Here is a 13,740-nt window from a genome sequence, read left to right as displayed (position 1 = left end):
TCTTGCTGTAGCATGTTCTTTGGTTATAACCATGGAAGTTTTGCAATACACACACCAAAAAGTCATTAACATCGTCACGTAACGTTTCGCATTCACTGTCACTGCGTGGCTGCTCTCGTCCTCGAAAACGTACAGGTCAATTACTCTTCCAGCCGTTTCTGTTCAGGATTCTTTGACCTCCAGTATGTTAAATGGAGGCACTCAGTCACATCCTTGCAACGAACTGCAGCCAATGTGTGGCATCCTGAGGCTGTAATTCTTGCACCAATTGGATTTTGTAAGGATGCAGTTTAAGGTCTTTTGCAGGATTCGGTGCAGTGGTGATCTATGCACGTTCAAAGAACTTGCACGCATACCAAGGAGAGGATCGTCACGAACAGACCGATTTACACTCTCCACAGATTCGCCCGTTCTTGATGACCTTGGTCAACCAGATTTCGGTTTGGTCAACACTGAATCGGTCTCCTCAAACGTTCTGATGCATTTCCAGATAAGGGGAAGACTTGGAGCATCATTTACATTATGCAATCCACGATCACTGCAAATCTTCCTCCGTGCTACAGTCGACGAATCACCGTTTTCTTAAAATTCTTACACACAGAACGCGAGGTCCGCTCCCGGGAAGCGCTCCATAGCGACTGAATTCCTAAAGGCCAAGCAAGCGACGACCGTACCCCCCCCCTTTTTTTCCGCGATTTGTTCCGCATGCGCAGATAGCTCATCAAATACAAACTTTCCTTAGAGTCAGACAGTATTTTGAAAATGATAATAGGTCCATGGCGATGCAGCAGCTGAAAAACCCATTGCACAAATGTATCTTCATTTTGTGAATTGGAATGGGAAATGTAGCTACTTGATACACAATAAAATTCTTTCCTTCAGAAATAAAATAGGCTCATACATACCTACTTCTTTATTGTAATAGGTTGGATATATTTTCCGCAGTGTTTAGTCGCTTACTAGTTACTTAGTACAATTTGTAAAGCCTGAAAATTAGGTAAAATTACTAATCAGTAATCAAATACAAATTACACATTTCCTACTAAAATTTAAGATTTCGTTGTACTGCAAACTGTTAGGTCAAGAGTGCATATGTGCACATGCCGCATTGCTCACATTCTTCACAAAATTTGCTTCCATATACACTGAAGAGCCAAAGACACTGGTTCAACTGCTTAATATCGTGTAGGGCCCCATGAGCACGCAGAAGTGCCGCAACACGACGTGGCATAGACTCGACTAACGTCTGAAGTAGTGCTGGGGGGTGGGGGGACGAGGGGGGGGGGATGGAACTGACACCATGAGTCTTGCAGGGCCGTCCATAAATCTGTAAGAGGGCGAGAGGGTGGAGATCTCTTCTGAACAGCACGTCGCAAGGCATCCCAGATATGCTCAATAATGTTCATGACTGGGGAGTTTGGTGGCTAGCGGAAGTGTTTAAACTTAGAAGAGTGTTTCTGGAGCCACTCTAGCAATTCTGGACGTTTGGTGTGTCGCATTGTCCTGCTGGAATTGCCCGAAGTCCTTCGGAATGCACAATGGACTTGAATGGATGCAGGTTATCAGACAGGATGGTTACGTACGTGTCACTTATCAAGTCGTATCTAGACGTATCAGGGGTCCCATATCGCTCCAACTGCACCCCCCGCCCCCGAAAGCCGGCCTTGGTGGCCGTGTGGTTCTATGCGCTGCAGTCCGGAACCGCGGGACGGCTACGGTCGCAGGTTCGAATCCTGCCTCGGGCATGGATGTGTGTGATGTCCTTAGGTTGGTTAGGTTTAAGTAGTTCTAAGTTCTAGGGGATAGATGACCTCAGAAGTTAAGTCCCATAGTGCTCAGAGCCATTTGCACACCCCCACATCATTACAGAGCCTCCACCAGCTTGGACAGTCCCCTGCTGACATGGATTCATGAGGTGTCTCCATACCTGCACACATCCATCCGCTCGATACAATTTGATACGAGACTCGTTCGACCGGGCAACATGTTTCCAGTCATGAACAATCCAATGTCAGTGTTGACGGCCACAGGTGAGGGATAAAACTTTGTGTCTTACAGTCATCAAGGCTATCCCACATCGATGATGTTTCATTGAATGGCTCTTACGCTGACACTTGGTGATCAACCAGCACTGAAATCTGCAACAATTTGCGGAAGGGTTCCACTTCTGTCACGTTGAACGATTCTGTTCAGTCGTCGTTGATCCCGGCGTACTTGCAGGATCTTTTTCCGGCAACGCAGATTTCATGCTTTACCGGACTCTTTGATCTTCACGGTACACTCGTGGAATGGTCGTATGGCAAAATCCCAATTTCATCGCTACCTCGGGGTTGCTGTGTCCCATCGCTCGTGCGCGGTCTATAACATCACGTTCAAACTCACTCACATCTTGACAACCTGCCCTTGTAGTAGCAGTAACCGATCTAACAACTGCGCCAGACACTTGTTGCCTTATTTAGGCGTTGCTGACCGCAGTGTCATCTTCTGCCTGTTCACATATCTCAGTATGTGAATACGCATGCCTATACAAGTTTCTTTGGCGCTTCAGTGTAGCTGCAGTCCCGTTGGGAGAAATGGTTTAAGTAACGCTCCTTTATACTTCCTTTGATTTGAGTTTCACTTTGAGGGCCGTAAAGCAGAAGCTCGGGATGTTAGAGCAGGGGGTAGGTAATACCCTTTTCTTTTGAACATTTCTTACTCTTTCTTAGGGCACAAGACTAGTTAAACCAAATGCAGTAGTCCTATATACTATGAAAACACTTATTTGTATAACGTTCTACTTTTAGGAAGCTTGTTTTTCACAAATACTTAATTAAATGATAAATATTATTAGACGCATTTAGTTTCTCAATTAAAAACCGGGACAGTTATTTGTCCCGATGAATTTTCTCGGGACACCAGGACATTTATTTGAAAATGGGGATTGTCCCGGCAAAATCGAGACGTCTGGTCAGCCTACTCCGGTCTTAACGAAGTTTAAAAAGCACAGTAACAACAGTTCAGCCACGTGTGTGTGTTTCACCTATTCCAAGAACAAAATGCAGACTGCATATTCAGACATATCTTAGTAGTGAGTGGATGTGTGGCGGTTGTGTTGACAGGTAAAATTCCATCATCGAGATGGGTGTCATGCGGGAGAATGGCCCGACCAAACCACGGCCACCGATGGCAGCACCTTCGCCGAGGGTGGCATCGAGGACAGCACCTACTGTCACCGCGAAGGCTACAGTTGCCTCATCAGCACCATCACCGAGGGCAGCATCACGGACAGCACCTGCTGTCACTGTGAAGACTTCCCCATCACCACCTGCCTGCAGAAAGGAGGAGGAGAAACTCCATGGAACCTCTCCACAAAGGTGAAGTTCTTCACTTGTCTACTCTTAAGCTTTCCCTTTGCAACATCCAGTATTCGAGGTTCAGGCTATGGTCTAAAGCATACTTCTCTGCAAAATGTTTCATCTCCTACTGTGGAAAATAACTTCAGCCAATTGGCACAACCAATAGATTTGCCTTGCTACCACAGTTAAGTAATAGGCTCCAGTAGAGGTAGTTAACATGCAACAGAATCTCACTAGGAAACCAACAGTTTAAAAAAAAAAAAATTATAGAAAGTAAGATGAAAGTTCTGTTGCTAGGTAGCAGCCATGGAAGAGGTGTGGGCCAGATTTTGCAGGAAAAATTAGGTGACGGTACCAGGTCACAAACTTTTTCAAGCCAAGTGTGTGTCTTAGCCAGGTGGTAGAGGATATAGGTTCCTTGTGCAAGGGTTTCTCAAAGCAGGATCATGTGATGATAGTGGGTGGAGTGGGAAACAGTACTGATAGGGATCAGGGCTGCAGTATGGAGTGTGACCTGGTGAAAATAGCCTCAGCAATGAACCATACCAATGTTGGGCTGGTGCCTGCTTTCATGCAGCATGATCAGCCCCAGTTGAACCGCTCTGACCAGAGGGAAATATGGAGTTGGATCAGCTGCGTAGGGGGGCCACTCTGTCAGACATTGGATTGGTTCCTGTCGAGGCTATTGATAGGGGGGGGGGTTTGACAAGCCATGGCCTACACCTCAATAGGAAATGGAAGGGTAAACTGGCATGGTTGTTAGCGAAATCCATAAGTGGGGACACTAAAGTACTCATAGATGTACCTCTTTTTTAGACTAATATCAGTATCCAATGAGAAGTTCAGACAGAAAGGTGCTCAAGAGGTCCAAAACTCACATGATTCTCACAACAGTAAAGTAAATAATAATGTTACCATATTTAACCAAAATATTGGTGGATTAAAGAAAAATGTAGATTCTCACAAAAGTAAAGTAAAAAATAATGTTACCATTTTCCACCAAAATATCCCGGGATGAAGAATAAAGTAGATGAGCTCCTGATTTGTTTAGATGACATTGAATCGGATAATGTAATAGATATACTATGGCTGTCTGAGCATCACATTGTGTCTGATATGGAAAAGGTAAATATCAGTGGTTATAAAATAGCTGCACATATGAGTAGAGAGAATAAGGTGAGAGTGAGAGGAGTTGCCATATATTTCAAAATTTATCACTGTGTAAAAAGCTTAGATACAAAAAAGTTTTGTACAGAGCAACATATAGAAGCATGTGCCTGTCAATTTACACTGAAGGAGGGCTCTTTTATAATTGTAACAGTATACAGTATATAGGTCCCCTTCAGGAAACTTTCATTTATTTCTGGAAAACTAGGATGCCCTATCTGCCAGATAGGGGAAAGCAAATAATTATTTGTGGGGACTTCAGTGTTGATTCACTTAAAGATTGTAATAGGAAGAATGACCTGGAAGTCTTGCTCAGTTCTTTCAATTTGACATCTGTCATTAATTTTCGTACTTGGGTAGTAAAGGACAGCAGCACATTGATAGATAACACGTTTATAGACCAAGATAAGTTTAAAAACATACATCTTTGTCCTGTTGAGAATGGCCTTTCTGATGATGGTGCTCAGCCAGTTACAGTATATGACATAGCTGCATTCAGTAATTCAAAACTACCCTCCAAAACTGTGTGTTCAATGAATGAGTCAACAATTAGAAATTTCAAGGAAAATCTTCAGCAGTTAGACTGGGATGAGGTGTACAAGGAACCTGGATGCTAATTTAAAATATAACTTATTTCAGGATACACTTGTAAGAGAATTTGTAAACTGTTTTCCCAAGAAAGTAGTTAAATCTAACTATAAGAAACCATACAAAAAAACCTTCACTTACTAAAGGAGTCAAAATATCTCATAACCACAAAAGGGAACTGTATCTAACAACAAGAAATAGCCAAATATTATAAAAAAATACTGTGCTACATTAAGAAATGTTATTAAAAAGTCCAGAAGCATGTGCATCATGTCTGAGATTAATACCTCTGATAACAAAATCAAAACAATTTGGAATATTATTACAAGGGAGACAGGGCAACCAAGAGTACAGGATGACGGCATTACCATCAAAGCGAATGGAAACTTGACAAACAACAAGCCGAAAGTTGAAAACATTTTGGATAATCATTTTTTAGATGTTGTAGAGAAAATAGGATCTAAATGTTCATTAGAAGAAGCAAGACAGTTAATGGAAGACGCCTTACCCACACAAGTTGATACAATTGAAATTCCACCCACCTCTTCTTCTGAAATTAAGAAGATAATAAACACTCTCAACAATAAAAGCTCACATGGAATTGATGGCATTTCCAGCAGGATAATAAAAGCTTGTTCCCAAGAGATAAGTGGGATTCTTAGCCACATATGTAATAGCTCTCTGAAGCAGTGTATTTTCTCAGATAGACTGAACTACGCCATTGTTAAACCACTGCATAAAAAAGGGAATACATTTGATGTCAACAACTACTGCCCAATCTCTCTTCTGACTGCCTTATCCAAAATTCTTGAAAAAGTAATGTATTATACAGTAGCTTCACACCTTTGTAAAAATAAAGTTTTAACACAATGTCAGTTTGGTTTCCAGAAAAGTTTTTCAACGGAAAATGCTATATATACTTTCACCAATGAAACATTAAACGCTCTGAGTAACCAGAAGTCACCTGTTGGGATTTTTTGTGATCTCTCAAAGGCTTTTGATTGTGTAAATCATGGAATACTCCTAGATAAGCTCAAATACTGTGGTATAAATGGGACAGTGCTTAAATGGTTTAAATCATACGTAACTGGAAGAGTGCAGAAAGTTGAAATAAGCAGTTCACATAATATGCAAAAAACTGGTGATTTCTGAAACTGGGGAACAATCAAGAATGGGGTGCTACAAGGTTCAGTCTTGGGTCCTCTGCTGTTCTTAATTTATATTAATGACTTGTCATTCTATATTCACAGAGATGCAAAGCTGGTATTTTTTGCCGATGATACAAGTATAGCTATCACACCCAACAGACAAGAATTAACTGATGAAATTGTAAACGATGTTTTTCAGAATATCATTAAGTGGTTCTCTGCAAATGGGATCTCATTAAACTTTGACAAAACACATTATATACAGTTCCACACAGTAAATGGAATGACACCATTAATAAATATAGACTTCAATCAGAAATTGGTAGCCAAGGTAAATGTTCAAAATTTCTAGGTGTATGCATTGATGAGGGGTTGAACTGGAAAAAACACACTGAAGATCTGCTGAAACGTTTGAGTTCAGCTACTTATGCTATAGAGGGCATTGCAAATTTTGGCGATATACATCTCAGTAAATGAGCTTACCATGCCTATTTTCATTCTCTGCTTTCGTATGGCATCATATTCTGGGGTAACTCATCACTGAGTAAAAGAGTGTTCATTGCACAAAAGCATGTTATCAGAATAATTGCTGGAGCTCATCCAAGATTATACTGCAGACACTTACTTAAAAAGCTAGGGATCTTCGCTGTAGTCTCACAATATATACAGGGTGTTTCAAAAATGACCGGTATATTTGAAACGGCAATAAAAACTAAACGAGCAGCGATAGAAATACACCGTTTGTTGCAATATGCTTGGGACAACAGTACATTTTCAGGCAGACAAACTTTCGAAATTACAGTAGTTACAATTTTCAACAACAGATGGCGCTGCAAGTGATGTGAAAGATATAGAAGACAACGCAGTCTGTGGGTGCGCCATTCTGTATGTCGTCTTTCTGCTGTAAGCGTGTGCTGTTCACAACGTGCAAGTGTGCTGTAGACAACATGGTTTATTCCTTAGAACAGAGGATTTTTCTGGTGTTGGAATTCCACCGCCTAGAACACAGTGTTGTTGCAACAAGACGAAGTTTTCAACGGAGGTTTAATGTAACCAAAGGACCGAAAAGCGATACAATAAAGGATCTGTTTGAAAAATTTCAACGGACTGGGAACGTGACGGATGAACGTGCTGGAAAGGTAGGGCGACCGCGTACGGCAACCACAGAGGGCAACGCGCAGCTAGTGCAGCAGGTGATCCAACAGCGGCCTCGGGTTTCCGTTCGGCGTGTTGCAGCTGCGGTCCAAATGACGCCAACGTCCACGTATTGTCTCATGCGCCAGAGTTTACACCTCTATCCATACAAAATTCAACCGCGGCAACCCCTCAGCGCCGCTACCATTGCTGCACGAGAGACATTCGCTAACGATATAGTGCACAGGATTGATGACGGCGATATGCATGTGGGCAGCATTTGGTTTACTGACGAAGCTTATTTTTACCTGGACGGCTTCGTCAATAAACAGAACTGGTGCATATGGGGAACCGAAAAGCCCCATGTTGCAGTCCCATCGTCCCTGCATCCTCAAAAAGTACTGGTCTGGGCCGCCATTTCTTCCAAAGGAATCATTGGCCTACTTTTCAGATCCGAAACGATTACTGCATCACCTTATCTGGACATTCTTCGTGAATTTGTGGCGGTACAAACTGCCTTAGACGACACTGCGAACACCTCGTGGTTTATGCAAGATGGTGCCCGGCCACATCGCACGGCTGACGTCTTTAATTTCCTGAATGAATATTTCGATGATCGTGTGATTGCTTTGGCTATCTGAAACATACAGGAGGCGGCGTGGATTGGCCTCCCTATTCGCCAGACATGAACCCCTGTGACTTCTTTCTGTGGGGACACTTGAAAGACCAGGTGTACCGCCAGAATCCAGAAACAATTGAACAGCTGAAGCAGTACATCTCATCTGCATGTGAAGCCATTCCGCCAGACACGTTGTCAAAGGTTTCGGGTAATTTCATTCAGAGACTACGCCATATTGCTACGCATGGTGGATATGTGGAAAATATCGTACTATAGAGTTTCCCAGACCGCAGCGCCATCTGTTGTTGAAAATTGTAACTACTGTAATTTCGAAAGTTTGTCTGCCTGAAAATGTACTGTTGTCCCAAGCATATTGCAACAAACGGTGTATTTCTATCGCTGCTCGTTTAGTTTTTATTGCCGTTTCAAATATACCGGTCATTTTTGAAACACCCTGTATATTCACTTATGAAATTTGTTAATAACAATCCGAACAAATTCAAAAGTAATAGCAGTATACATGGCTGCAACACTAGGAGAAAGGATGATCTTCACTACTAACGGTTAAATCTAACTTTGGCTCAGAAGGGGGTAAATTATGCTGCCACGAAACTATTTGGTCACTTACCTAATAACCTTATAGCATCAAAAGTCTGACAGATAGCCATATAGCATTTAAAAGGAAATTAAAAGAATTTCTGAATGGCAACTCCTTCTACTGATGAGATGTATTTTTGGATATAGTAAGTGGGTAATTTCCCCACCCCCCCCACAAAATAATATATATATATATATATATATATATATATATATATATATATATATATATATATGGTTATAATAGAGGGAAACATTCCACGTAGGAAAAATATATCTAAAAACAAAGATGATGTGACTTACCAAATGAAAGTGCTGGCAGGTCGACAGACACACAAACGAACACAAACATACACACAAAATTCAAGCTTTCGCAGCAAACTGTTGCCTCATCAGGAAAGAGGGAAGGAGAGGGAAAGACGAAAGGATGTGGGTTTTAAGGGAGAAGGTAAGGAGTCATTCCAATCCCGGGAGCGGAAAGACTTACCTTAGGGGGAAAAAAGGACAGGTATACACTTGCGCACACACACACACACACACACACACACACACACACACACACACACATCCATCCGCACATACACAGACACAAGCACTGTCATGTTATATTTTGTGTAATGTAATATCTTGCATTGACACCTTTTATTAACCTGACACATTCCACATCATTACGAAGTGTCGTATTCATGATCTATGAAACAAGTACTAATCTGATCTGATCTAATCTAATCTGACTACAGAGGTAGATAGTTAGTTTTCCTGGCATTAACTGCTTCAAAACATTTGTGTTCTGAATGTTTTACTGGTAGCCAACAGATAGAAAAATTGTTTATTTGTATCTGATATGATATCTGACTTGATAATCATGCCATTTTTACATCTGAAAATTGTCAAAGATTGGCAGGCTGATGTGAAATCGCTTTTGGAATCTGACTCAGTTACTTTGCAAAATTTGGAACAATGATGAGACGCAACTGTCATTGCTTTGTTGAGTACTATGAAAATACCCCACCTCCAACAGAGCAGAAAGCTATATAAGTCTTTGTTTGTTTTCTTATGAAAACTGAAACTGTAAAAACAGTATAGTAGACCTGCTGAAATATTTATGTTCATTTACCTTTGCCATTAGAATAGTTATTAACCATGTGGCCTAGAAAAACAATAACTTAACATTGTTTGCATATTATCATTCATTGATTAATGAGACTTTGAAGAAAGAAGTAATTGTTAGACCACAGAAAGCACTTTTTATTGTGTGTGGGTTTCACACACTTACATTTCTTATGCATCTGTTTAAACTAGAGCCTGACAAATTTATTCGCAAATGAAAATTTGTCTTCAACAATTCATTTGACCTTTATAACAACATTAGTAGTCCGCAGAGTGGGGGAAGGCATCCTATATCCCCCCCGACCCATGCTTCTGACCACCCTCCTGTAGGCCATAGAGAGTAATAGAGTGGGGGCTTGCTTTCAATGAAATATTTGTATTTCATGTTGTTGTTGCGGTCCACAGACTGCAGACACTTACTTAAAAAGCTAGGGATCTTCGCTGTAGCCTCACAATATATACAGGGTGTTTCAAAAATGACCGGTATATTTGAAACGGCAATAAAAACTAAACGAGCAGCGATAGAAATACACCGTTTGTTGCAATATGCAATATTTTCCTTGCCATTAACACTCTACATTTTATATTCTGTCCACTTTGACCATCATCAGTTATTTTGCTCCCCAAAACTCATCTAGCAAAACTCATCTACTACTTTAAGTACCTGGTTTGATGCAGCTCTCCCTGCTACTCTATCCTGTGCAAGCTTCTTCATCTCTGAGTAACTACTGCAACCTACATCCTTCTGTATCTGCGTAGTGTATTCACCTCTCAGTCTCCCTCTACAATTTTTACCTTCCACACTTCCCTCTAATACTAAATAAGTGAACCCTTGGTGCCTCAGAACATGTCCTACCAACCGATCCCTTCTTGTAGTCAAGTTGTGCCACAAATTCCTCTTCTCTCCACTTCTGTTCAGTACCTCCTCATTAGCTACATGATCTACTCACCTACTCTTCAGCATTCTTCTGTAGCACCAAATTTTGAAAGAATCTATTCTCTTCTTGTCTAAACTATTTATCATCCATCTTTCACTTCCATACATGACTACACCCCATACAAATACTTTCAGGAAAGACTTCCTGACAATGTTAATGAATTTCTCTTCTTCAGAAATGCTTTCCTTGCCATTAACACTCTACATTTTATATTCTGTCCACTTTGACCATCATCAGTTATTTTGCTCCCCAAAACTCATCTAGCAAAACTCATCTACTACTTTAAGTACCTCATTCCCTAATCCAATTCCCTCAGCATCACTTGAATTGCTTCGGCTATGTTCCATTTGCTTTTGATGATGTTCATCTTATATACTCCTTTCAAGACGCTGTCCATTCCATTCAATTGCTCTTCCAGGTTCTTTGCTGTCTCTAACAGAATTACAATATCATCAGCAAACCTCAAAAGTTTTTATTTCTTCTCCATGGATTTTAATTCCTACTCTAAATTTTGCTTTTGGTTCCTTTATCGTCTACTCTGTATACAGATTGAATAACATTGGGGATGGGCTACAACCCTGTCTCACTCCCTTCTCAACCACTGCTTCCCTTTCATGCCCCTCGACTCTTATAACTGCCATCTGGTTTCTGTACAAATTGTAAATAGCCTTTTGCTCCCTGTAATTGACCCCTGGTACCTTCAGAATTTGAAAGAGAGTATTCCAGTCAACATTGTCAAAATCTTTCTCTAAGCCTACAAAAGAAACATAGGTTTGCCTTTCCTTAACCTGTCTTCTAAGAGAAGTTGTAGAGTCAGTATTGCTTAGAGTGTTCCAAAATTTCTCTGGAATCCAAACTGATCTTCCCTGTGGTTGGCTTCTATCAGTTTTTCCATTCTTATGTAAAGAATTCATGTTAATATTTTGCAACAATGACTTACTAAACTGATAGTCTGGTAGTATTTACACCTATCAGCAGCTGCTTTCTTTGAAATTGTAATTATTGTATTCTTCTTGAAATCTAAGGTTATTTTGCATGTCTCATACATCTAGCTCACCAGATGGAAGGGTTTTGTCATGACTAATTCACCCAAGGCTATCAGTAGGTCGAACAAAATATTGTCTACTCCCAGGGCCTTGTTTCAACTTAGATCTTTCAGTGCTCTGTCAAATTCTTCTTGCAGTATCATATGTCCTTTCTCATCTTCATCTATGTCCTCTTTCATTTCTGTATTATTGCCCCCTAGTACATCTTCCTTGTATAGGTGCTCTGTGCAGTCCTTCCACATTTCAGTTTTCCCTTCTTTGCGTAGAACTAGTTTTTCATCTGACCTCTTAATATTCATACAGGTGGTTCATTTTTCTCCAAAGATCTCTCCAGCTCTCCTTAGGTGGGATCTGCCTTTCCCCCACTGATAGATGTTCATATACTACATTTTCATATTGTCTCCTTTCATCAGTCAAATTCAATGACTGTTGTGTTATTCAACAATTTCTCCTTGTCTTTTTGCCCTTTTGGTTCTCTGCTGCCTTCATTATTTCACCTCTCAAAACTACACATTCATCTTCTACTGTATCCCTTTTCCCTGTCGTTGTCAAACATTCCCTAATGCTCCCTCTGAAAATCACAACAATCTCTGGTTCTTTCAATTTGTCCAGGTCCCATCTCCTTAATTTTCTAACTTTTTTGCAATTTCTTCACTTTTATTCTACAGTTCATAACCAATAAATTGTGGTCAGAGTTCACATCTGTCCCTGAAAATATCGTACAATTTAAAATCTGGTTTCGAAATCTATGTCTTACCATTACATAATCAATTTGAAACTTTCTGGTGTCTCCAGATCTCTTCCACATATATTTAATCTTCTGTCATGATTCTTAAACCAAGTGTTAGCAATGATTTAATTATACTATGTGCTAAATTCTGTCAGATGGCTTCCACTTTCATTTTGTTCCCCCAGTCCATATTGACCTACTATTTTTGCTCCTATTCCTTTTCCTACTATCGAATTCCAGTTCCCCATGACTATTAAATTTTCACTCTTTTAACTATCAGAATTAATTCTTGTGTCCCACACACATTGCTTCAATCTCTTCATCATTTGCAGAGCTAGTGGGCTTTCTGTCTGCCTTGGCTTCAATAATGCATTTTCTATGCTGCTCATAATAGCTTAACTGCATTCCTGCTTTGTTATTCATTATTAAACCTACTCCTGCATTACCCCTATTAGATTTTATATTTATAATGCTGTATTCACCTGACCAGAAGTCCTGCTCCTTCTGCCACTGAACTTCGCTAATTTTTGCTACATCTAACTTCAGCCTATCCAATTATCTTTTTAAATTTTCTAGCCAACTTACATGATTAAGGGATCTAACATTCTACACTGTAAGCTGTAGTTTCCTCTTGCTTTCAGCCATTCACAGGACCAACACAGCAAGGCCATTTTGGTTAATGATACAAGGCCATAGTTAATTATCCAGACAGTTGCCCCTGAAACTACTGAAAAGGCTGCTGCCCCTCTTCAGGAACCACACATTTGTCTGGCCTCTCAGCAGATACTCTTTCTGTGGTTGAACCTACAGCATGGCTATCTCTATTGCTAAGGCACACAAGACTCCCCACCAACAGCAGGATCCATCGTTTGTGGGGGGAACTTCTGTTGTTGATATACAGGGTGGTCCATCTGAAGTTTTGGATGAGATTATCTTGAAAACTATACATCAGGTAAAAATAGTGGGTAAGCTCAAAGGGGGACATAACATGATACTATAAGTGAACTCCAGCCCCCGTCCCCTTTCGTGGGGCAGGGGGCAACTTTTAAATCTTAAATGTAAACCCCCATTTTTTAATTCAGATTCGGATTCTCCATAAAAAAAGTAATCAAATTTTGTCTGAAACATTTTTTTAACCTATTGACTGATGGCACTGAAATTGAGAAAAAAGAAAAATTGGGTAAGAACTCTGATTTATTTAGGATCATCCAAGAAAGACGCATCAAATCAATAAAAAATGTGCACCAATTCTTTTCTTACGCTGAATTAAACTATTTTGGTACAAAATGTACTGTATCCTACTTTTAGCGTTACCCAGGAACGAC

General features: G+C 40.4%; 1 protein-coding gene across 4 annotated transcripts in view; it reads left to right on the top strand.

The window, feature by feature from the left end:
- LOC126203562 (uncharacterized) overlaps positions 1–13,740 on the top strand; it is a 292,843-nt gene that overhangs the window by 200,756 nt on the left and 78,347 nt on the right. For all 4 annotated transcript variants that reach the window (XM_049937888.1, XM_049937889.1, XM_049937886.1 and 1 more), the window contains one exon: positions 3,102–3,356. In XM_049937888.1, the coding sequence (XP_049793845.1) occupies positions 3,121–3,356 (236 nt within the window). In that variant the 5' untranslated portion in view covers positions 3,102–3,120. The remainder of the gene's footprint in view (positions 1–3,101; positions 3,357–13,740) is intronic.

The sequence above is a fragment of the Schistocerca nitens genome, chromosome 9 (genome assembly GCF_023898315.1).
Source record: "Schistocerca nitens isolate TAMUIC-IGC-003100 chromosome 9, iqSchNite1.1, whole genome shotgun sequence".
In the NCBI taxonomy this organism is placed as follows: Eukaryota; Metazoa; Arthropoda; class Insecta; order Orthoptera; family Acrididae; genus Schistocerca; species Schistocerca nitens.
This window is presented reverse-complemented; position numbering and strand designations above follow the sequence as displayed.